The sequence below is a fragment of the Mytilus californianus genome, unplaced genomic scaffold (genome assembly GCF_021869535.1).
Source record: "Mytilus californianus isolate M0D057914Y unplaced genomic scaffold, xbMytCali1.0.p SCAF_2, whole genome shotgun sequence".
Taxonomy (NCBI): Eukaryota; Metazoa; Mollusca; class Bivalvia; order Mytilida; family Mytilidae; genus Mytilus; species Mytilus californianus.
The window spans coordinates 89113581-89140455 of record NW_026262668.1 but is presented as its reverse complement, the minus strand read 5'-3'; the positions used below and the strand labels follow the sequence as shown (position 1 = coordinate 89140455).

At 32.2% G+C, this 26875-nt stretch overlaps 1 protein-coding gene and 1 long non-coding RNA gene across 2 annotated transcripts in view; both read left to right on the top strand.

Annotated features, from left to right (window-relative positions):
• Positions 1-26875, top strand: part of LOC127728430 (uncharacterized) — a 156549-nt gene that overhangs the window by 98878 nt on the left and 30796 nt on the right. The gene's annotated exons all lie outside the window — the stretch shown is intronic.
• LOC127728379 (probable ATP-dependent RNA helicase DDX23) overlaps positions 1-26875 on the top strand; it is a 38445-nt gene that overhangs the window by 9743 nt on the left and 1827 nt on the right. Inside the window, exons 5-15 of the mRNA XM_052235729.1 lie at positions 303-435; positions 3550-3722; positions 4908-5084; positions 8680-8759; positions 11164-11389; positions 12174-12319; positions 12849-13026; positions 13764-14003; positions 22580-22731; positions 23897-24005; positions 26214-26388. Coding sequence (XP_052091689.1) covers positions 303-435; positions 3550-3722; positions 4908-5084; positions 8680-8759; positions 11164-11389; positions 12174-12319; positions 12849-13026; positions 13764-14003; positions 22580-22731; positions 23897-24005; positions 26214-26388 — 1789 coding nt within the window. The remainder of the gene's footprint in view (positions 1-302; positions 436-3549; positions 3723-4907; positions 5085-8679; positions 8760-11163; positions 11390-12173; positions 12320-12848; positions 13027-13763; positions 14004-22579; positions 22732-23896; positions 24006-26213; positions 26389-26875) is intronic.

The following is a 26875-nucleotide window of genomic DNA, read 5'->3' as shown; positions in this document are numbered from 1 at the left end:
TAACAAAGAAGTAAGGCTTTTGAAATAGATCCATTTAAGAACCAAATTATAGTAATTTTGAAATTTTATGATGAAGTTTAAATTCAAGGCCACATTTGGCCTAAAGTGAACCTTGTCCTTTGTCTTTTACACACAACCATTTCAAGTCGTACTTTAACACCACTGTTGACTGATTCTAATGTTTACTGCTATATATTAAAGCCTACAGGGTGTAGCACATTTGTCTAGTTGTATTTTATCTACCTTATTAATGATGTGATGCTCTTTTGGCTTAATTTAGTGGAAAATGCTAATTATTTTAGCCCAAGTTTTTATCAAAAGAAGAAAGAGCAGCTGAAGCTCTAAAGAAAAGACAGGAACAGGTTGAAGAGCAAAGAAAAAAAACGGACGAAGAAAAGAAGAAACAACTGGAATTCCTAAGTGCTGGCAGAGAATGTAAGATAATTATTTTAATTGACAACATTGCACTGGACTTAAAGTCATATGAAATGAGTTTCTTGTAATTATAATGTTAAGGAAATTATTGAACCAATGCATGCATATAAACTAAACTTAATCCACTATGCACGTATTTTACATTTATTATGAATCTATTAGGTATTATCGACAAATAATATTTCATTTGATGATTGTTGATTGCAAGCTAATCAACTTTCAAGTTTGTTGCCGAGTTCTTTATATTTTCCATGCATTCCCATTTGTTTATTGAACGATTCCATAGCAGTTGTTGAATGATTTATTATATTTAATTTGTTCTTTAATAATCAATTATTACTATTGACCTCAAGTGCACCTTTGGTTACATTCTTTCATCTGGGTTTTCCCTCACACTTGCGCTGTGCGGTGATCAAAGTTCTAACGAGTGGTCTCGTATTTAAGGTCACTGGATACAGAAAAATATAGGTGAATTAAAGTACGAAAATACAATAGTTCCATAGCAGTACATCTCTGAAGATTTGATAAGATAAAGGATTTTCTTTTACAAGAAAGTCCATGTGCGCTTGTTTTATAGTAAAACATAGCCATTCAAGCATATAAAACATATTTAACTTTTTTTTAAATTAATGTAGCATATGACTTTAAGTATTTAACATGAAAAAAATTAGTTGGATAATAATATAGGTAGATTTTCCATAATGCTGTAATTTTCAATCCGTACTGTGACCGTTTCATAATTGACTAATGAATTATGATTTATTATGTTATTGTTTATTAGTTTATATTCCCTTTAAAATGCAGTGATGTTGATTCCTTAAGACATGGTATCTATTTCTATTTTCTCAAACTATATAACTGGTTGCTCTAAAAATACAAAAATGCATTGAAAATTGGAAATTCACTTAATAAACATGATTTGGAAGGGCTATAGTAATAGATTATCTATGGTTTTGAAAATGAGACGGAGTTACTTGGTTACAAATCTCATCAAGGGGTGATAACCCTGAGATGAGATGAACCTGAAAAACTTTGTCATGTTGAAAGACAATGGATTATCTGTTTATTGCTATTTTCCTAGGCAATGTCAGTGAATTGGCGCATGACGTCATAGTGTTCTCACTTGGCTTGACTGAAATACCATTTTCAGTTCATTATCTTGATTGGGAAAATTATCAAACAAAAAGATCAAAGCAGTTTAGGAAAATTTCAATTTTCTCAAACTATAAAACTGGTTGCTCTAAAAATACAAAAATGCATTGAAAATTGGAAATTCGCTTAATAAACATGATTTGGAAGGGCTATAGTAATAGATTATCTATGGTTTTGAAAATGAGACGGAGTTACTTGGTTACAAATCTCATCAAGGGGTGATAACCCTGAGATGAGATGAACCTGAAAAACTTTGTCATGTTGAAAGACAATGGATTATCTGTTTATTGCTATTTTCCTAGGCAATGTCAGTGAATTGGCGCATGACGTCATAGTGTTCTCACTTGGCTTGACTGAAATACCATTTTCAGTTCATTATCTTGATTGGGAAAATTATCAAACAAAAAGATCAAAGCAAGTTTAGGAAAATAGTGATAATGAGAACTTCTCAAATGAAATGACCAATTGTCAACACATATGACTTTGATGTAAGTGTAAGGTGTAAAAAAAAAAAGATAAATCACATCCTACACTCTAATATTTGTGGCTGTACTTCATTGAATGCCACACAAAAATTACAGAATTTCAATGCAGAAAAATAAAAGAAACATTTTGTCTTGCTTCAAACTATAAATAATAAAATTGATTCATTCTTCCTTCCTAAACTAGTCACATCAAAAATTTTCAAATATCAGGTAGTCACAACAATGATCAAATATTAGCTGGTCACAATGATCAATTATTAGCTAGTCACTACAATTATCAAATATCAGGTAGTCACAACAATGATCAAATATTAGCTAGTCACTACAATTATCAAATATCAGCTAGTCACAACAATGATCAATTCTAATGCAATTATTTTGTATCAATGGTTCTGATTGGATGACAGTAAGCGTAAAATTCTCTATGTCCTTGTCTGTAACTAAGGAAGCCGACATTTTGAATCCCGGAATGTATTGACATGCAATTTCTCCCAATAATAAGCAAAAAACTTACATTTTGCACCTACAAATTTTCTCTTTATCCAATTTTATTCCATTCTGAAGCGGACAAGAAGCCAGAAAACGCCCGGTGTTTACGTTTCATGCCGGAAGCTTACATATGACGTCACATAGTTTAGGCGCCAAAGAAGATAACATCATTTCGCGGAATTTTTGTTTGATGAAAATTTTACACTGAAATAATGACTTAAATTCAACGATTTGTTATTCTGCATTAGAATAGAGATAACTGTATTGTATTTGAAGCTTTGCGGACGTCCATAGGTAGTTTTACTGTCGCAAATACCCGTTTACCTGTCTCCGCTCCGCGTCGTCAGGTAAACTAAATTTGCAACAGTAAAACTACCGATGGACGTCCGCAAAGCTTCAAATACAATACAGTTATCTCTAAAATATCAGCTAGTCACAACAATGAACAGATATCAACTAGTCACAACATTGGTCAATTATCAGGTAGTCACAACATTGGTCAAATATCAGGTAGTCACAACAATGGTCAAATATCAGGTAGTCACAACAATGAACAGATATCAACTAGTCACAACAATGATCAAATATCAACTAGTCACAACATTGGTCATTTATCAGGTAGTCACAACAATGGTCAAATATCAGGTAGTCACAACAATGAACAGATAACAACTAGTCACAACAATGATCAAATATCAACTAGTCACAACAATGATTAACTATCAACTAGTCACAAATATGATTAAATATCAGGTAGTCACAACAATGATCAAATATCAGGTAGTCACAACAATGATCAAACATCATTTAGTCGCAACAATTATCAAATATCAACATGTCACAACAATGGTCAAATATCTTTTTCTTTCTGAATGAAATATTCACAGAAAAAAATTATCAAATTCCGTATTCTTCCTTTGTGAACTTACCTCACATACAATTATCTTTAAATCCCATACTTCCTAACTTTTATATTTTATATTTATAGGGGGAGTTGATGACAGGAGAGACAGGGGATACCAAAGTTACCGTGATAGAGATCGTGAAAGAGACAGAGAAAGAGAAAGAAGAGAACGGGAGAGAGAAAGAAATAAAGATGCAGACGATAAAGATAAAGTCATGGAAGAAAAAGAAAAGGATAAAGTTGTTGAAGCCATTAAGGTAAAACTAATCTATACAGTTTATCAAGATGACCAAAAAAGGTGATTGTCAGCAGAAAAAGCACAAAATATATATTTTAAGGTAGATGGCAAAAATAAACTGAGTATCAAACTGAAAGTCTATTTTCAAATACAAGCATAAAGATTAAACTGAAAATTTTATTTTTATTGTGTTAGAAATACAATTGCTCAATACATTTTATTATATTCCCAAAGATCTGTTTTAGAAATAATCAGAAACATAGACCGATTCATATGAATAAAAGGAGATGTGGGGTATATGTCAATGACACAGCAACCCAACAACAAATATATCCTAAAGATATTAAGATGGTGACATTTTCTTTTTTCAATAATGGACAGTTGTCTTTACAATAGGTCAAGCTTTAAATCATCTATAAAGTCATATAATGAGTCTTTAAAATTTGTGAATGAATTAAACAGAAACAATCATGTACTGTTTAGAGAGTGATAATCAAAATAGATATAAAATCAAATCTGGCATATTTGACACTATTTTTTAGAAATATCAAGAAAACAAGAACATACTAATCTTCCATTTATACTGATTACCTTTTGTTTTATTTACCGATTTCCTTGTGTTATATATTAAATGTAATTTGCCTCCCCATATTCCTCAAAATAAGGACAGTTTTCTTTATTTTAAATTAAATCTTGGACGTGAATGCAGGGAACTCTTTTAAGAATAATTTAAGATAAAAAAAAATATGTCTATATCACAATAAGAGAAATATCAATGAAAATCTAATCATCTTAGAAGATGGAGCTTTTATAAGTTTCAAATGTAAAGCTAGTAAGACTTTAAGGATAATTAAATTGAAAGGTTATTTATGTACATTGACCTATAATGGTTTACTTTTACAAATTGTGACTTGGATGGAGAGTTGTCTCATTGGCACTCATAACACATCTTTTTATATCTAGTGAAATAACAAGACAAGACAAATACTTTATTATGTCCCGAAAATTTGACAATACCATGTAAAAAAAGAACAAATGACAAACAATACACAGTCCTAAAAACATTACTAATTATTTATTTTTATCTTCTTTTATTATTTGTTTGTATAGAACTGGTAAATGATAAATGCTGCTTTACTTTAAGCCAACAGTTATGCTTTAGTCTTTCCTTTAGGTAATACATTTAATATGTTACTTACTGTAGGATAGATACTTAGGGATGGCGAAAAAGAAGAGAAGAATTCGTCGATTGAATGACAGAAAGTTTGTATTTGATTGGGATGCTGGTGATGATACATCAACAGATTACAATCCATTATATAAAGAGAAACATCAAGTTCAGTTCTTTGGTAGAGGCTATGTAGCTGGTATTGATTTAAAAGTGAGTTACCTAAAATGAATAATGACCAGTGATTTTGCTAGCGCTCGTCATTTTCGTCATTTACGAAACGGTTTTCAAAATGACGAAAGTATTTCAAATCAATTTCGTCACTTAAATTTGTAAAGTGTAAAAATGTTTTCACATGAAAATATTATAATTCTACCTGTCTTCATGTTTCTGACAAGTTTATGACCCTCAGCTAATTAAAGTTTACAACAGGTGTTATAATTGTGATTACAGGTAATCCACTTATCGTCATCAGATGGGTCACTACTCCGTTAATTATTAATAAACCTCATAATTGACCATCATAATTATTTTTCCCAGTAAAATCAGTCAGTCGTCATTTCAATTTTAACATTTCTCAAACAACCATTTCTCAAACAACCACAATTTGCAGTTTGTTTATCGTAGTTTTGTCATTTGAACAAAATTGTTTTCCACCGGACAGTTCGCATTTAAATATTCAGAAATATTTTGACGAGTCAAACAGGTGCTTTCTTTGCTTAAGTACTGCGCATGCATTAAAGTATTCTTATAAATTTATAGACACTAAAACGTAAAATTACAAAATCATTTAGAACAAATTAAACGAGAGACAAACATATTTCTTACTAAGCAACTTAATTTAAAAAATGGTAATTTCCTGCCTTTTGTTAAACACAAACCAATCCATAGATGAATCTGGAGTCATTCTGAATTTATTATCCACTTGTCACTTCCCGTTTTCATTTTGTTTAAAGAATCGAAAGTAATCGTGATCTATTCTTGATTAATTTACAATTTACAGTCATTAGAATCGTTCCAATAAGGATTTGTACAAATCCTTGTTTCCAACTTTATAGAAATGAATTCAACATATAGATTTATACGTTTTTACAAGGATAATGATTATGCTGTGAAATAGTCGTTACAAGTTCATTTATGCTGTGATTCCTGGTTTTAAAAAAATGGAACCCATCTTCATCAGGAATTTCCCCTGAAAATAACTGAAGAGAAATTGTGAAATAGATTTCCGGATCCTAAATCCTTATCTTCATATTTTAAGAGCCACATCAGTCAAATCATGCAGTAACTGCCTAGCATGACTAAGTCCTTCAAAGATGTATAGCTAGTCATATACGTCCTTGGTCTCTTGCTGTTACCCAAAATAAGGTTGATTTTCTTCTCGCACAAAAGTGACTAAAGCCCTCAATATCCTAGCTTAAACCCTGATAATGGCCGTATTGGAATAATTTAAGTTATTAGATTTCACAAACCCTCTTATTAAGATTTTGTAATCACTTTCCTCTAAAAACATATGAATAAAACAAGATTTGGGGTAAATGTCAATAAGATGGCAACCAAACAACACCCCTCAATAAAAGACATCTAGATGTGATATGTTTATTACTATGCAAAGTATTGTAAATATATTACTTTACTTTACAAAACATTATGGTTTATTTGTGGGGTGCTAATTTTCTTAGGTATAGATCTGCCATAATTAACATACTGTATGTTACAACTAATACAAATTCCCTATTGGCTTGAATGCAGAATATGTGCCAACCAGAATTTTCCCTCAAGCCCCACAGTATTTTAAAGGCTCTTATGGTATATGTTAAGTCCACTAGATAAAGAAGTGAAACTGCTTCAATATACTAACATATCATCTTGACAAGAAGTGTACCAATCCAACTATTCAGTTTCGAATAATGAAGTAAAATTTATAAGTTCTTCATCTACTAATAAGATAGGATAATATTAAAGATCAGATATGTCATGTATAAAGAACTATTACTACATAGCAAAGCTCCATTCAATGAATTTTACCTGTATCAACCATTTTACAGGATGAATTACATGAAATTTTATAGCAGTTTTACAAAAAACATTCAATAACTTTTTTGTGGAATGCAACAGTTCAAATTGTTTAATGACTTATAATTGCAAAAATTTACAATACCAAGTTTCTTCTGACTATCAAGTGGTAGTAAATCATTGTATTCTATTGTTTTGATCCCCCTTCCCCCACGATGTTATCTTTTGAACCATATGTCCAATGCCCACCAAACTTGGTTTTATAATGTCTCATGCAATGAAAAAAATACCCTTACTGATTTTGGGGTCATTAGGTCAAAGTGCAAGGTCACAACAATTGATAAACTGAAAATTGGGCAATATTTTGGTATCCCAATCATATATCATCTTTTGACCCATATGCCCAACCTTCAACAAAGAAAGCTTGATAGTGCCTATTGGTAGTGTTGTTCCGATGATCGGAATAAGTCGGAAATCGGTTGGGTGTGGCGATGTCAATAATCGATTGGAATTTTGTTCAATTGATTGTCGTTATAGTTTCCAGATTTTAAGCATATCAACTTCCTGTCCGTTTCCAGTTTGCATTTTACATGCGCAGTCAAACAAATTGTAACGAAAAAATATCAGTAGATGACAATAACAATGTCAAACATCCTATAATCAAAGACATGAGCAATTTCTTTCTTTATAAACATGGCAAAAACATTGACTTTACAGATTGATCAGATGTTATTTGAAATAAATAACTTGTTTTTAAATACTTTTTCACTTCCAGTACTTGTTACTCGAGAGCGTACATCAAACCATTCTAATTTTCGCCAAAATAAATTTGTAGCTTAATTAGAAAGTGGTGCAAATTGCCTTTTATTAATGTTTCATCCATTTGTTGCTTTAAAAAGTCATACTTTTTTCCATATTGTTTATGTTTGTAAATTTTCATGGTTTGTCTGCCATTTAAATATATACGAATCGCAGATTGGTTACAGACCAACTATGAAAGAATTCCGTATTCTTTTACGATTATAAATACAGACGCATGAATGTCACAGCTGACAAGAATAATGATCTCAAAAGTGAAAAATACGCATTCCACACGAATTAAAAGACATTGGTTGGATCCCCTTAGTTAAATGTATATACATGTATTTCAATGCAAATGCATTGGTTTCATTTATTGGTTAATTTTAAATTGCTTAAAGTGAAATAATTTATATATATTTTTTTAATGAGAAGCATTTAAATTTTGATACAGCTATGTATATTTGAAATTATAATGTGAGTGATACCATTGAAATTTAGAAATTTTAGTGTCATTGTTGGTAACAAATGTTGTAATTATAAGACAAAATATGTTCAATCTGAATCTGGATTCTTATTGATTCACTGTTTAAATTGCTAAATAAGATATGAAAAGGTAAGAAAAGCTCAAACATGAACCTATAAAACTCTGCAATGGTATGGAATATATGCATTAGACATGTACAAGGTGGCTGAATGCACGATTTCATATAAAAAAGAGCAAGGTATTATGATGCCGCTGTCAACCGATACTAATGGATAATCGATTGGTAATTTCAACCAATTATCCAACACTACCTATTGGAATGAACAGGACCTTATTGAGTTATTATTGAGTCAGTAGGCTAAAGTTCAAGGTCACAGTACCTATAACTAGACTAAAATTTTGGTCCAGGCAATTATTTTTTGAGACATAAATCGGGGTTTATGACCTTTTCCAAACCATTGTATATGAGTATGAAATATATTTTTTTCTTGATATTTTTATCTTTAGAGTCAGAAAAAAGAACAGTCCATGTTTTATGGAGATTTATTAGAAAAAAGAAGATCAGAAACTGAAAAAGAGCAGGAAAAGTTAGTATTATTATCTCTGTTGCTTCTGGAACAACTAATTAGGGCTTAATGAAATATCTTGGTTCAAGTTGTATTCAAACCTTGTGTGTTATTCAGTTTGTCTGTTCAACAGTCTGTCCTTCATGCTTATGGTTTCCAGATGATATCTTAAGTACTGATTGACCAAATATCATGAATGTTAACACCATTTCATGAACATATCGTAACATACAGGTCATGTTTAAATATAAAGTGTCACTTAACTTAAGATAAACTTCACAAAATCTTTTAACATTTTAACACAATTTGATAAACTATAAAATACAGATTAAGTTCAAATACATGTATGATGGTATTGGTATTAATCATTCAAAATTGTGCCCCTTAATTATCGTAAAATATACTTTTCTTTGAATTTTAAGTTGATAACTAAAGTATTTAAAAAATCTTTTTCAATTGAACATGTCGCTGACCATAAACTATTGCATGTATAAGGGAAGTTTGATTGACAGATTTGAAAAAATTCCTGATTTAAAATTATGCCTCTAAATTTTCTTTTAAAATGTTGCCAATACTTTAAACATAAGTTGAATGAACTTAAATGGATTTGTCACACATTTCTCTAATACTACTAAACAGAATGACTCCATATTATATGGCAAGCAGCTCAACGACATGTAACATTTTTTTGCTTTTCCCATCTGTAGGACATTCCTACACTTACTGTTAGTTGATAGTTAAAATTTTCAACACATTGAATGAAAACAAATATCTTCGTCACACTTTTTTTCTTCAAAAACTATAGAATAGAATGACTTTTGACAGTGATGAGTTATAATGTGTGCATGCTTTTTGGATCTGTCAGACACTAACTTACCATTTTCCTGTGCTTTGAATTACGAGTGGGGGTATGCTTAGCAAGACAAGGCATGCATTCGTGTTTTTATTTTATTTTTATTTATTTTTGTAACAGTTTGTAAGAGTTATTTTAGTGATACGGTTGTTTATGGCTGTCTACATAGTTTTTATACGACCGCAAAAAAATTTTGCGGTCGTATATTGGTATGACATTGGCGTCGGCGTCGTCGTCGTCCGAAGACACATTGGTTTTCGCACTCTAACTTTTTAAGTGAATGGAATTCTATGAAATTTTACCATAAGGTTCAATACCACAAAAGGGAGGTTGGGATTGATTTTGGGGGTTATGGTACCAACAGTTAAGGAATTAGGGACCAAAAATAAGCATTTTTGTTACTTCCAGACATAACTTGTGTGTTAGTGTATGGATCTCTCTGACATTGTACCACAAGGTTCCATATCACAAAGGGAATGCTGGGATTGATTTTGGGGCTAATTGCCTCCAAATTTTAGGAATTAGGGGCAAAAAAAGGGGCAAAAAACAAGCATTTTTATAGTTTCATGACAATAACTTGAGTATGAGTATGGATCTTTATGAAATTGTACTACAAGGTTCCATATCACAAAGGGAAAGCTGGAATTGAGTTTGGGGGAAATAGCCCAAAACGTTTAGGAATTAGGGGCCAAAAATAAGCATTTTTCTAGTTTCCAGACAATAACTTGTGTTTAAGTGTATGGATCTCTCTGAAATTGTACTGCAAGGTACCATACCACAAAGGGAAGGCTGGGATTGATTTTGGGGGTAATTGCCTCAAAATTTTAGGAATTAGGGGCCAAAAAGGGGCAAAAAAACCAAGCATTTTTTAGTTTCAGGACAATAACTTGTGTGTTAGTGTATGGATCTTTATGAAATTGTACTACAAGGTTCCATATCACAAAGGGAAAGCTGGGTTTGAGTTTGGGGGTAATTGCCCTAAACGTTTAGGAATTTGGGGCCAAAAAAGGGCCAAAAAACAAGCATTTTTTAGTTTCCAGACAATAACTTGTGTTCAAGTGTATGGATCTCTCTGAAATTGTACTGCAAGGTACCATACCACAAAGGGAAGGATGGGATTGAGTTTGGGGGTGATAAATCATAAGGGGGTTCAAAAAATTGGGGGGGGGATTTTTTTTTCCTTTTTTTATTCTTTAAAATTTTCCATTTTAAATTGGTTATTTCTGATTTATATATGAAAGCAAATAATAATAATATGGTTTGAATAGGTAAATTAAAATTTTTTAAGTTCTTAGACCACATTCATTCTGTGTCAGAAACCTATTCTGTGTCAAATATTTAATCACAATCCAAATTCAGTGCTGTATCAAGCTTGAATGTTGTGTCCATACTTGCCCCAACTGTTCAGGGTTTGACCTCTGCGGTCGTATCAAGCTGCGCCCAGCGGAGCATTTTATTATAATTCTTCTCATTTTCTAAATACTTGTTTTGTACCATGAAAGATAAGTTTCAACCTTCATTGACCCTATCTATAGGAACATTTTTTACTGAGCTGCTGATTTCCATTGATAGGAAGAGGTTGAAGAATGTAGCAAAGAGGGATGCCAAACAGAAATGGGATGATCGTCACTGGAAAGACAAGCCCCTTAGTGAAATGGCTGAGAGAGACTGGCGTATTTTCAAGGAAGATTTCAATATCATGTGTAAGGGAGGAAGAATTCCAAATCCTTTCCGTAATTGGAATGAATCTGATTTACCAAGTGATCTCAAAGAGATCATTGATAGAGTGGGTTACAAGGTTAGTTGTGTAATTAGGAATCAGGCCAGCCTATCTGGCTGTCATTTTTTTTTTTACTATTTAATGCAGTAGTACTCTATACATGTTAAAATTATACTTTTTGCATTTGTATAAATAAAAAGTTAAACTTGATTCAAAAGTTTTTCAATTTTCAAAAATACAACTGTTTCAGTTGATACATAAATTTTGTTAATTTAATTTAGAAACTTATTAAATCATCTGAGTTGGCAATTCTAATGGTTTTGGATAGAAGAAAAGTTGTCATGATTTTATTTGTCATTTTTACTGATATTCCTTACCTTGAATATTATTGGAAAATGAAAGAATTATGAAATCTTCAAACACAGGATCTGCATGTTTTGTTTTTTTTATCAAATGGAAATAAAACAAAAAAACTTTGTTGCATTTGAAACTCTATTCTAGATTGACCTTTATCAAGATCACTTATCATTTTCTACCAACGATTGAGACATCCATCCATTTATTAAAAAGTTTTAACCAACATAGAAAAGTAAAAGCACTGAAAGCTACAATTAATAATAGAGCTTAAAATGGTTAGGCCAGCTTTACTATAGGAGTTGAACTCTTTAACTCTTGTTTTAGTAAAACATTCAAAATTAAACCATGGTTCTTCATACTGTATGACTGATTTTGACTAAAATCATTCATTGGTTCCGATCAGAGAAATTTTACATCGTAGGAAATTCACATTTAGTTACATTATGAAATGCTTGGTTCATATTTTGCACTGTGCATCCTTAGAATAATAGTTTTGTGTTTATAGGAACCTACACCTATTCAAAGACAGGCCATACCTATTGGTTTACAGAACAGAGATATTATAGGTGTAGCCCAGACTGGTAGTGGAAAAACAGCTGCTTTCTTGCTACCACTGCTCAAATGGATTCAGGGATTACCAAAAATTGAAAGGTAAAAAGACAAAGTTATTTTACATCAGTGTTGTATTGACTTTGTGGTTTCATTTTATTGAAGAAGCATAATATCATGTATTTAGTAATTTTTGCATCAAGTTTTTTTGTGGTTTGGGCCTCAGAAGGGACACTTTAATCTTCACTGTGTTAAATGTTCCTGGATCAAGACTTTGAACAATACATTTAAATTGACAATGAAATGTTTGCACAGGGTAAATTTCCCAGTTAAATGCCAAAAGTAAACAAAGAAATATATATGTAAGTTATTTGTATGGCATAAAGAAGATATTTGTTGATAATTTTGGAAACATATCAAGTGTAAATAGGAAGTTACAGCCCACCACTCTTTAAAAATTTAGGGCACAATGTGGAATTCTGGTAGTGTATAAACTATAAATCTAAAAACCAAAAGCGAACTATAAAGGAACTGTTAACTTACAAAATGAATCATTGTTTTACATTCAATATATAATAACAAAGTAAGATAACTAACTGCATTAAAAGTTGATTTATTGAAAATATTTTAGAATGGAAGATGCAGATCAGGGACCATATGCTATAATTTTATCACCCACTCGTGAACTGGCACAGCAGATTGAGGAAGAAACTGTCAAATTTGCTCTAAGTCTGAATATAAGGACTGTAGCAGTTATTGGTGGTCTATCTAGAGAAGAACAGGGATTTAAATTAAGACAAGGATGTGAGGTATGATGTACTTAATGTCAGACAAGGATGTGAGGTATGATGTACTTAATGTCAGACAAGGATGTGAGGTATGATGTACTTAATGTCAAACAAGGATGTGAGGTATGATGTACTTAATGTCAGACAAGGATGTGAGGTATGATGTACTTAATGTCAGACAAGGATGTGAGGTATGATGTACTTAATGTCAGACAAGGATGTGAGGTATGATGTACTTAATGTCAGACAAGGATGTGAGGTATGATGTACTTAATGTCAGACAAGGATGTGAGGTATGATGTACTTAATGTCAGACAAGGATGTGAGGTATGATGTACTTAATGTCAGACAAGCAGAATATTTCTTTGATTGTCTTCCTGTGACGGCAGAAGTCAAATGGACAAGAATGAAGAGATTATATGGTCCTTTACCCACAGTCATGGTTGACTGACTTGTTTTGAAAGTTTACATGTTCAAAGTGTTGTTATTTTAATTTCAGCATTTGCATTAAACTATCAAAACTACATACAGCGACATATCTCTGTATCAATAGTTTATTTTTTTGTTGATAACAACAGATCAAGTTATTTAATCTAAATATGTTTGAATAAAAATATAGTCTGAAAAATTTATCAACTTTTATTGGATGCACTCAAAATGGTACGCTAAGCTATTTTTATTACTGAAATACTTTTTAATTAAGCAGTTTGTTGTAAAACTAAGTATATTTTGCCATATGAAGCATACATTTTTTTCAGATTGTTATTGCAACACCAGGACGTTTGATTGATGTTTTAGAGAACAGATATTTAGTACTGGCTCAATGTACCTATGTTGTTATGGATGAAGCAGATAAAATGTTAAATATGGGTTTTGAACCTGATGTACAAAAGATACTGTCATATCTCCCAGCCTCTAACCTTAAACCAGACAATGAAGATGCTGAAGACAGTGAAGTATTGATGAAAAATTACAGTACAAAGAAAAAGTACAGACAGGTTGGTTTATAAGATTGGGTTCACTAATTATATCTACAAATTAAAAGTAATTTCTATGGTAGAATTATCAGCTTTATGTTATTACTTGATACACGTCTTTAAGTGGTTGAAGTACTTAACCTACATGTTTACTCAGAAATAGTACTTAAATGTTCTGCTGTCTGTTTAGTTTACTGTTAATTATTTCATTTTTGATGATATACAAGACAAAAAAGAAAAACTTAGCACCAAATAAGTAGTATCAATGGCGTAGTATTGTCGAGCCTGCGACTTTAGTCTCAGAAAGCTCAACATAGGGATAGTGATCTGGCGGCGGTGGCGTCAGCTAACTTCTTAAAAGCTTTATATTTTGGAAGGTGAAAGACCTAGATGCTTCATACTTTGTATATAGCTGCCTCATGTTACGAAGTTTCCGTCAGTCACATGTCCAATATCCTTGACCTTATTTTCATGGTTCAGTGACTACTTGAAAAAAAAGTTAAGATTTTTTGTAATGTTAAATTCTCTCTTATTATAAGTAATAGGATAACTATATTTGATATGTGCGTACCTTGCAAGGTCCTCATGCCCGTCAGACAGTTTTCACTTGACCTCGACCTCATTTCATGGATCAGTGAACAAGGTTAAGTTTTGGTGGTCAAGTCCATATCTCAGATACTATAAGCAATAGGTCTAGTATATTCGGTGTATGGAAGGACTGTAAGGTGTACATGTCCAACTGGCAGGTGTCATCTGACCTTGACCTCATTTTCATGGTTCAGTGGTTATAGTTAAGTTTTTGTGTTTTGGTCGGTTTTTCTTATACTGTATGCAATAGGTCTACTATATTTGGTGTATGGAATGATTGTAAGGTGTACATGTCTAGCTGGCAGGTGTCATCTGACCTTGACCTCATTTTCATGGTTCAGTGGTCAAAGTTAAGTTTTTGAGTTTTGGTCTTTTTTTCTAATACTATATGCAATAGGTCAACTATATTTGGTGTTTGGAAATATTTTATGATCTATATGTCAGTCGCTTAGGTTTTATTTGACCTTGACCTCATTTTCACGGTTCATTGCTCAGTGTTAAGATTTTGTGTTTTGGTCTGTCTTTCTTAAACTATAAGCAATAGGTCAACTATTTTTGTTGTATGGAAGAATTGTTAGCTGTACATGTCTGCCTGGCATGGTTCATCTGTCCTTGACCTCATTTTCATGGTTCATTGGTCAATGTTTAGTTTTCTTGGTTAATGTTAAGTTTATGTGACAGTTGTAATAAAGCTTTATATTTAGGACTATCAACATAATATCAATGATTAGTAAAGAAGGCGAGACATTTCAGTGTGTGCACTCTTGTATTTCTTTTTGCTCAATGTGTTATCTTTAGTGTCTGTATACAATAAAAGAGTAAAAAAATAGGATTATTATTGAGTGTCATCCTTGTTTTTACTTTAAATACAAAAATATCTACATGTATGAAGCCTATTTGACTTTAACAGAGAAGTTTTTATATGATCGCAAAAAAATTTTGTGGTCGTATATTGGTATGACGTAGGCGGCGTTGTCGTAGTCCGAAGACACATTGGTTTTCGCACTCTAACTTTAGTTTAAGTGAATGGATCTCTATGAAATTTTACCATAAGGTTCAATACCACAAAAGGAAGCTTGGGATTGATTTTGGGGGTTATGGTACCTACAGTTAAGGAATTAGGTCAAAAAGGGGCCAAAAATAAGCATTTTTGTAACTTCCAGACATAACTTGTGTAATAGAGTATGGATCTCTCTGACATTGTACCACAAGGTTTCATATCACAAATGGAATGCTGGGATTGATTTTGGGGCTAATTGCCTCAAAATTTTAGGAATAAGGGGCCAAAAAAGGGGCAAAAAACAAGCATTTTTCTAGTTTCATGACAATAACTTGTGTGTAAGTGTATGGATCTTTCTGAAATTGTACTACATTGTGCAAGGTTCCATATCACAAAGGGAAAGCTGGAATTGAGTTTGGGGGTAATTGCCCAAAACGTTTAGGAATAAGGGGCCAAAAATAAGCATTTTTGTCGAGCCTTCGACTTTTGTCGAAAAAGCGAGACATAGCGATCCTACATTCCGTCGGCGTCGTCGTCGTCGTCGGCGGCGTCGTCGGCGGCGTCCACAAATATTCACTCTGTGGTTAAAGTTTTTGAAATTTTAATAACTTTCTTAAACTATCCTGGATTTCTACCAAACTTGGACAGAAGCTTGTTTATGATCATAAGATTATATTCAAAAGTAAATTTTGTAAAAAAAAAATTCCATTTTTTCCGTATTTTACTTGTAAGTGGACTTAGTTTTTCTGCCAGTTAACATTACATTCACTCTGTGGTTAAAGTTTTTAAAATTTCAATAACTTTCTTAAACTATCCTAGATTTCTACCAAACTTGGAAAGAAGCTTGTTTATGATCATAAGATAGTATCCAGAAGGAAATTTTGTAAAAAAAAAAATCCATTTTTCCGTATTTTACTTATAAATGGACTTAGTTTTTCTGCCAGTTAACATTACATTCACTCTGTAGTTAAAGTTTTTAAAATTTTAACAACTTTCTTAAACTATCCTGGATTTGTACCACACTTGGACAGAAGCTTGTTTATGATCAAAAGCTAGTATCTAGAAGGAAATTTTGATAAAATTTTGTTCCATTTTTTCTGTATTTTACTTATAAATGGACTTAGTTTTTCTTCCAGTCAACATTACATACATTCTGCAGTTTAAGTTTTTAAAACATTTATTAGATTCATAAATTATCCTGGATTTTTACCAAACTTGGACAGAAGCTACTTACAATCAAAACATAGTATAGAGGGGAATATTTTTATTAATTTTTTTCCTCATTTTTGTTGAGCCTGCGATTAACACCAAAAGTAGGCGAGACACTGGGTTCCGCGGAACCCTTACGAATTTTTCTAGTTTCCAGACAATAACTTGTGTTCAAGTGTATGGATCTCTCTGAAATTGTACTGCAAGGTAGCATACCTCAAAGGGAAGGCTGGGATTGATTTTGGGGGTAATTGCCCAAAAATATTAGGAATTAGGGGTCAAAAAGGGGAAAAAACAAGCATTTTTCTAGTTTCAGGACAATAACTTGTGTGTAAGTGTATGGCTCTTTCTGAAATTGTACTACAGGGTTCCATATCACAAAGGGAAAGCTGGGTTTGAGTTTGGGGGTAGTTGCCCTAAACGTTAGGAATTTGGGGCCATAAAGGGGCCTAAAAACAAGCATTTTTATACAACCGCAAAAATTAAAAAATTTTTGGTCGTATATTGGTATCATGTTGTCGTCGTCGTCGTCAGCATTGTCCGAAGACAGATGGTTTCCGGATAATAACTTTAGTATAAGTAAATAGAAATCATTAAAATTTTTACACAAGGTTTATAACCACTAAAGGAAGGTTGGGATTGTTTTTGGAGGTTATGGTCCCAACTGTTTAGGAATTAGGGGCCAAAAAAGGGGCCTAAATAAGCATTTTTGTAGTTTCCAGACAATAACTTGTGTTAAAGTGTATGAATCTCTCTGAAGTTATACCACAAACTTTTGGGCGGTTATGGCTCAAACCATTGAGTAATTAGGGTCAAAAAAAGGGGAAAAACAAGGGTTTTTCTGGTTAAAGGACAATTGAGTCAATTTAAAAGCAGTGTAAGGGAGGTAATCCAATTCAAATTAAAGAACACTGTTTGATTACCTCCCTTACACTTCTTGTAAATTATGTATTAAGAAATGATGATTGTCTTGAGGTGATTAGCTGTCAATTTATTTTATTAATTTTAGCCATGACTATGTATGTCATTTTATATTTTAAAACTTTTATGATGTATTTAAATGGGTAATTTTGGTTGCAAACTGCATTAGAAATTTGAATTGAGATACTGACCATATCTTGAGGGAAAGAATTTTTTTGGGGAATAAGGGAAAGGGGGGAGGTGAAAAAAATTGGAGGAGGGGACAATTTTTCTCATTTCAGATTTCAGAAATTAAAAGAAAATTTCTTCAAATATTTTTTTTGGGGGGTTAATACTCAACAGCATAGTGTATTGCACAAAAGCAAAAAACCGGGGTAAAATAATTTGTTTTTGGTAGGGGGGGGGGGTCAATTTGCAACAGCATAGTGTATTGCACAAAAGCAATAAATTGAATATAAATTTAAATCATATAACCAATTTGAAGTTCTTTGACTACAATTATTCTGTGTCAGAAACCTATTATGTGTCAAAAATTTAGTTACAATCCAAATTCAGACCTGTATCAAGCGTGAATATTGTGTCCATTTTGTCCCAACTTTTCAAGGTTGGACATCTGCGGTCGTATCCAGCTGCGCTCAGCGAAGCAATTTATTCTAGTTTCCAGACAATAACTTGTGTTCAAGTGTATGGATCTCTCTGAAATTGTACTGCAAGGTATTATACCACAAAGGGAAGACTGGGATTGAGTTTGGGGGTGACGAATCATAAGGGGGTTCAAAAAATTTGGGAGAGGGATTTTTTTATACCTTTTTTTCCTTTTTTTTTCTTTAAAATTTTCCATTTTAAATTGGTTATTTCTGATTTATATATAAAAGCAAATAATAATGATATGGTTTGAATAGGTAAATTGAAAATTTTTAAGTTCTTAGACCACATTCATTCTGTGTCAGAAACCTATGCTGTGTCAAATATTTAATCACAATCCAAATTCAGTGCTGTATCAAGCTTGAATGTTGTGTCCATACTTGCCCCAACTGTTCAAGGTTCGACCTCTGTGGTCGTATCAAGCTGAGCCCAGCGGAGCATTTTATTAAAGTTTGTATTTCTTGTTTGGTGCCAAAGAAGTAGGTTCACGAAGGATCTAATTATCCTTATAATTCCGTGAATTTTAAATTCAGTAACAATAGTAAACATCTGATGACAAAACAAGAAAAAATATCTGACAAATACAAAATCAACAAGTTCTGATGCTTTAGAACACTTATGATGACATTTTTATGCACTCTTTTGACAAAAATCATATTTTTTTCTAATTTTTAGGCTATTTTTTTTATAGTTTTTGTTTCAAACCACATTGGCCACATGAAAAGTTAACCAAGATTTTTTGTTAGGATGTGTATCTGATCCATACACATCTTTGTATAACAAATTTAATTTGGTCAAAGGTGTGGCCAATTATTTTCAGAAGGAAATAGACCTAACAAATGCATAAAACAGGCAATCTTGCTAAAATGCTGTAAAATATCAGCTTCATACTTTTGAAGCTATAAAAATTGTTAAAACTAATAGCAGACAGAAAAGTGTCTGGTTTACCTAAATTTTCGTATTTAAGATCATAATTATAGTTTTTTGCATAGGATATTACAAATTTCAAATTTTAGGGATAAATTTGTTAAGGACTTTATGGCCCTACTCCTTTAAAAAACGACTGTGACTGATCATTTTTATGCACCTGCCTAAAGTGATGGGGTATATAGTTTTACTCATGTACATACGGCTTGAAATTGGTTTCCATATGATAACTTGAAATTGGAAATGTTGTTAGGTACCACTAAAAAGGATCTAGTTGGAATTTTACAGATTACACTTATAATATTTCCAGAGTTATTTCCTTTGATCAAATGCAAATTAACCTATTTTTTTCTTCGATAAGTTGAGTAAGCTTATGCCAAACCATTTGCAATTTGAAAATATAGTTAGGGACCACTAAATACAGATTCAGTTTAAATTTGATTGATTTCCTTTTTTGTCTTTCCAGAGTTATGCCCAATGAAAAATTGCCATTTTTTGGGGTTTACTGAAGTTCAAATTTGACTGATTTTATATAAAAATAAGGAGATGTGGTATTATCGCCAATGTTACAACTATCTACAAAGTTCAAATGATGTGGATGTAAGCAATTATAAGCAATAATACGGCCTTCAACAAAGAGAAAAACCCATACCATATACCGGTAGTCGGCTATAAAAGGCCCCCACATGAAATGTGAAGTAGTTCAATTAAGAAAATTAACAGCCTAATTTATAACATAAAAGAATTTACGAAAAATAGATATGATAGACATGAAACAATGACAACCACTGAACTACATGCTCCTGACTTGGGACAGGCACATAAAGAATGTGGTGGGGTTAAACATGTTTGTAATCACTCAATCCTCCCTTAACCTATGTATTGTTTGTCATGCTGGAGTAATGCCTAGATAACTGATGTTATTCATGTCTACATGTACATTATATATATTTCTCTAATTCTTCGTCAATTTATCCCTTTCTGCACCCATTGTATAAAAATAATTTAATCAATGTGTGGTTCGTGTGATCTCGGTTCTTCATTGGTTAAAATCCGATTATGACGTCGAATTTTCTTGCTTTCCTCTGAATTTCCTATTGTGACGGCATGAAAAAAGGCGACCATGCCTGATGACGTCACATAGAATATCACATCTTTTTGCAGATCATTCAAAAAGAAGGAATAAGTTTGCCTGCATATTGTTTGAAAATCATTAGAGAAACAGATTCCACCAACAAATCTTGTGTAATACGATATTTATCCACTCTTGACAGTTAAATTTTAAATATTTAAAACGCTCGGCAAGCCTCGCGTTTTAAATTTGAAAATTTCGTATCACACTCGATTCAGTGGTAGAATCTATATATACGAACCTCTGTATCCTATGGATAAATTCTGTTTTTATATGACCGCGGTCGTATATTGGTATGACGTTGGCCGAAGACACATTGGTTTTCGCACTCTAACTTTAGTTTAAGTGAATGGATCTCTATGAAATTTTACCATAAGGTTCAATACCACAAAAGGAAGCTTGGGATTGATTTTGGGGGTTATGGTACCAACAGTTAAGGAATTAGGGGCCAAAAATAAGCATTTTTGTAACTTCCAGATATAACTTGTGTGTTAGTGTATGGATCTCTCTGACATTGTACCACAAGGTTCCATATCACAAAAGGAATGCTGGGATTGATTTTGGGGGTAATTGCTTCAAAATTTTATGAATTAGGGGCCAAAAAAGAGGCAAAAAAACAAGCATTTTGATAGTTTCATGACAATAACTTGTGTGTAAGTGTATAGATCTTTCTGAAATTGTACTACAAGGTTCCATATCTCAAAGGAAAAGCTGGAATTGAGTTTGGGGGTAATTGCCCAAAACGTTTAGGAATAAGGGGCCAAAAATAAGCATTTTTCTAGTTTCCAGACAATAACTTGTGTTCAAGTGTATGGATCTCTCTGAAATTGTACTGCAAGGTAGCATACCACAAAGGGAAGGCTGGGATTGATTTGGGGGTAATTGCCTCAAAATTTTAGTAATTAGGGGCCAAAAAGAGGCAAAAAACAAGCATTTTTCTAGTTTCAGGACAATAACTTGTGTGTAAGTGTATGGCTCTTTATGAAATTGTACTACAAGGTTCCATATCACAAAGGGAAAGCTGGGTTTGAGTTTGGGGGTAATTGCCCTAATGGAAAATTGGTTATTTCTGATTTATATATAAAAGCAAATAATAATGATATGGTTTGAATAGGTAAATAATTTTTTTTTAAGTTCTTAGACCACATTCATTCTGTGCAGAAACCTATGCTGTGTCAAATATTTAATCACAATCCAAATTCAGTGCTGTATCAAGCTTGAATGTTGTGTCCATGCTTGCCCCAACTGTTCAGGGTTCGACCTCTGCGGTCGTATCAAGCTGCGCCCAGCGGAGCATTTTATTATATCTCATTATCATTTAAGCTTATAAAACAGTTGAAGGTATTTTTCAATGTTTACCATTCAACATGTCAAAGTTGTAGGCAAAATCTGAATTTGTTTCATTATGCATTGGCCATAAGAGGATATAAAGTGAAGCAGATGTAAAATCAAATTTAACTTCATTGAAAAATGTATTAAAATATATACTCTACAATAATGTTATAGAATGAAGGGCCTTAAATTAGGATTTATTCATTTTAGGCAAGTTGTTAATTAAAGAGTTATTTTATGATTGATTGATATGAATATGATGCCATATCAATATCATCAAGAATGATTTGGGTAGGGTTTCACAAAATATTGATGGGTCCTACAGGTTGCAATTCTGTAAATATAGACAATGCAATTTCCCATAGGAACTCCCCTTGCGGCTAAAACTGTGACACTTTTACTATGAAGTTTGATGAAAAATAATATCCCAGAACGGAAATTGTATATGCACTACTATTTTATTCAAAGGTCAAAATATAGGGCTGTGCGGCATATTTTCAACATTTATATGCCCTGAACTTCTATGAGTTTAAACTTATACTAAAATGCTATACAACCCTTACCTTTATATTTGGACCTCCTAAGAATAAAAATTTAGGCGCTACCATGTTTTTCTGTACTGGTTACATTCCCAAGTGATGTCTCTATGAGATGAAACACAGAGATCATAAATGGGAACCAGTTCATTATCAAATTAACATATCTATGAATATTATATATCTCCCCAAAAGAGGCCTGGTTTGAGAAACAGCTGTATTTACAAAGTGCAACCTACAGACAGATAATTCTGTTTCAGATTGGGATTTCTTCTTACAACAATTGAACTATCACATTTGATTTCAGACTGTGATGTTTACAGCCACTATGCCCCCAGCAGTAGAGAGATTAGCAAAGAATTACCTTAGAAGACCTGCAGTTGTATACATAGGATCTGCTGGTAAACCAGCAGAGAAAACAGAACAAATTGTGTACATGGTTTCAGATAATGAGAAGAGGTATACAATGTTTACTACATGATTAATGTAATTTTAAAAGAAAATTTGAAAATTAAGGCTTTTGTATGGCTAAGTTTTACTATAAAACATGTGTACAAAGACTTTCTTTTAAAAGAAAATCTTTTATTTTTATCAAATTCTTCAGAAATGTACTGCTCTTTAATTATTGTCTTAACGTACTCTAATTTGCCGATAGCTTTTCTGCATGCAATGACCTTAACCATGACACCTTTCATTAGAAATTCAACAATCACAGGTGAAGAGCGAAGGGAAAAACCTTGAAGAAAAAAAGTAAACAATCCTGGAAGAAATTTTGTATTAACTGATTCAGAAAGAAATTTTTAAAATACACCAAATCAATTAACAACTGTTATGACAAAGTTTAATAAACAAATGGAAACGCTTGGAATATATAAAAAAAACAAACTTATCAACACCCTGTTGTCTCACTTATATCTCACATGCTTCATGCTTCTGTGTTTATTGTTTATCAAGGTCATGAATCGGTAAACTTCTGCATCTAAATTCTAAAGTTAATTAGTAGCTAAACTTTTCGATCAACAATCGCAGAATGAAATATTTTTCAACATTGTACGTTATGGATTTGAGGTAAATGTAAAATGAAGTGCACACATGACTTGATTTAGTATATAAATATGGATTGGTTCAATAATTTCCTTAACACAAAACATATCAGAACTCATTTCATATGACTTTCAGATAGTTATTTATTGTTTAAAAGAAAAATATTTTTTTCCTTGGATTTCCATAATTATTGCTTTTATAAAAGTTTCATGCAGACAATTTTGTGTAAACAAACAACATGTTTTAACTCAGTGGTGAAAAATAAAACTTCCAACATTGCCTGTTTGGCACAGCCGTTTTGAAAAGAAAATGACTTGCTATTCATTCTTAAGAAAAAATATGATAATATACAGATATAAACAGTCCTCTCATCAGAACCCCTTGAATAGTACGACTAACATTGGTATGTAATGTTTTATGCCCAAATAATTATCAAATCTTTTCCAACAAAATTCTTTTTGAAAACCATAGTTATTTTGGTTATACCCATAAGAAATTTAAATGTGGTATTCATGCGAACTTTTGTTTGCCAAGCTTTACAATAATTTGATAGTACAAATGAATTCTAATTGTATTGTAGGAAGAAATTGGTTGGAATCCTACAGAGTCGTTTGGAACCACCAATTATTATCTTTGTCAATCAGAAGAAAGGAGTTGATGTGTTGGCTAAATCGCTGGAAAAGATGGGTGTAAGTGATGTTGTAAAACTACTGATCAAAAATAGATATCATTTTTGTCTTACTTGCTTTGGAGCAGATTAAAGACAGATTAGGGATGCTTATCCAGCCCTTATGGTGTAAACTATTTGTGTAAAGCTTTATATTTGTAAAGGTAGAAGAGATGGATAATCTATATCTTGTATAAAGATGCCTTTATGTCTGAAGTATTCGTCTTGATATGTCCGTGGTCCTTGACCTCTTTTCATGGTTGAGTTTTTCATGATTTTTTCAGTTATTATTAGTATTATTGTGTTGTTGGGTTGCTGTCCTATACCCCACATCCCCTATTTTTCATATTTAGGTAGTATATTTTGAACTTTAAATTTCAGTCTATGTTTTGAATTCAAAACGGAACTATGTTAAACTCTTTCTTTGTCCTTGGTCAGTGCTAATTGTTTCTATAGAAGTTGCGGGATGCAAAGTATAGGTTTTACTTTTTTGGTGCCACAATGTGTACAATTGGAAATGGCATTATAATAACCGAAATTTGTATCCAGGTTGATTTTGTAGAGATTATGACACCAATCATTTTACTTATATTGTTTTCATTTCCATGTTATACTAAACTGGTCAGGCTAAGCTTTCAGGATTTTTTATTACCTTGCCAACTGTGCATGACAGATAAAAAATATAGGGTATGTTGATTAGTTGTAAGGTTAGTATATCAAAGAGAAGTATGACATATGGTCTTTATTCATTTTCACTCCCATCTCATCAGGTTTACTGATCACAATAAAGTCCCTTCCTTACTAGAAAACTATGCATTGCTGGTCAATAATATTTGATATGAGGATTTTTTGTTGAAAGTGACATTAAACACCTAAAATCAATCAATGTATATGTGAAACATATATATGGCATATGGAGTATATGTGTGTCAGGTGTATGTCATATGGTCTTAATGACATAGGACAAGTTTTATATATGAAACTAGAGTTTTGAATTGAGTTCCAACAGAACAACAAACTCTACCATCAAGTAACCTCAATTTGTGGGTCTATCCTAGCATATATATATAAATTACTGATTTAGATTGATTTGCCATCATTTTAGATTTACCAAAGTTTAACCTGGCTATACACAGGGTTTGAAAAATGTGAAAGCTGTGGTCAATTTCACATTTCATTTGTACTCGGATGTATGTTAATTTTACAGATGACACATTCACCTCAGTTTCAGAGTTAACCATTAAAATAATTCAAATATTTCACTGAAGAGAGTGTGATTTGAATTGATGACGAGAAAAATATGTTTATTTGTTGGACTATCTTGCAATGTGTTACGAAATTGTGACATTTGTTGGCTATTTGTTAGGTCAATGGTGATTTTCACAGGTCACAACAGACTACTTTCCTCCATGGCTACAGAGATTTGTAATTTCTAAAACAATGTTAAAAACACTCAGATATTTCACATGGAGATATTCTTCCATTCTGCAGCTTACATAAAGCTTGAAAATGTATGATGTTAACATTTGACACCATAGAGGAATTATAACACCAAACTGTTTAGGTGCAAAAGACAAAAACAATATTTCACACCATTTTCTTTTTTACAGAAAGGAATTTTTTAAACATTAGATTATACATAAATAAGTCCAAGTGAACCAACACCTTCTATTGGAACAAGCTTGTAAAGAAATCAAGATGGATACCAAAGTATGCTGCGGTTGTCTTAAAACCTCATAAATCCAATATATAAACATTAGATTACAGGTTTAACAACTTTTGAGAATTGGATATTGCTTGATATCGACTCTTAATTTCAATAAAAGTATTGAACTCAACAAAAGCTTATTTATTAATATTTTGAAAGTTAAATACTGAATTCTCACTCATTATTTAACAGATAATATCAAAGTGAATATACCAAATTTCCAACATTCAATGCACATATTCCTGATTTACTTACACTATTAAACCTCATGGGCCAACATGTAATAAGCCATATATATACATAGAGATGTATATAATAGATTTGAACTGAAAAATATAGGTGCAACCATCTAAGGTTAATTTTACATAAGGAAGTTGCAATATGCAGTAAATCTGGAAACTTCTACATATGACACTTTGATGGCAAAATTACAAAGCTTGTGTGTAAAAGTTAAAACAGGCATTTAACTAAAGTTAATATTGGAGCAGTGGATAACATCATTTGAATCATTATATCTTTCAGTTCAATGCTACAACATTGCATGGTGGTAAAGGACAGGAACAGAGAGAATTTGCTTTAGCTAGTCTCAAGAATGGGTCAAAGGATATCCTAGTAGCTACTGATGTGGCTGGTCGTGGTATTGATATCAAAGATGTATCTCTTGTCATTAATTATGACATGGCAAAATCTATTGAAGGTTAGTAAAAACTAAGTGGCTAATAAAATCTTTCATTCTGATATTAGTATCTGTTTATAACAAACATGTTTCATTCCATTGAATATATAAAAAAGGTTCATCTGCGATTGTCTCAAAAAAATATGTTCACAACTTATCTAGACTCAAGACAATTTAGAGCTCGGTGTATTTTATCGACACGTCTTTTGTTGAAGATAGTTTGTTGATCTTTAGATGTAGTTGTACTTTGTTGTTGAGTGACTGTCTCCTTGATGTATAAGGATCTTTAGATGTAGTTGTACGTTGTTGTTGAGTGACTGTCTCCTTGATGTATAAGGATCTTTAGATGTAGTTGTACTTTGTTGTTGAGTGACTGTCTCCTTGATGTATAAGGATCTTTAGATGTAGTTGTACGTTGTTGTTGAGTGACTGTCTCCTTGATGTATAAGGATCTTTAGATGAAGTTGTACTTTGTTGTTGAGTGACTGTCTCCTTGATGTATAAGGAT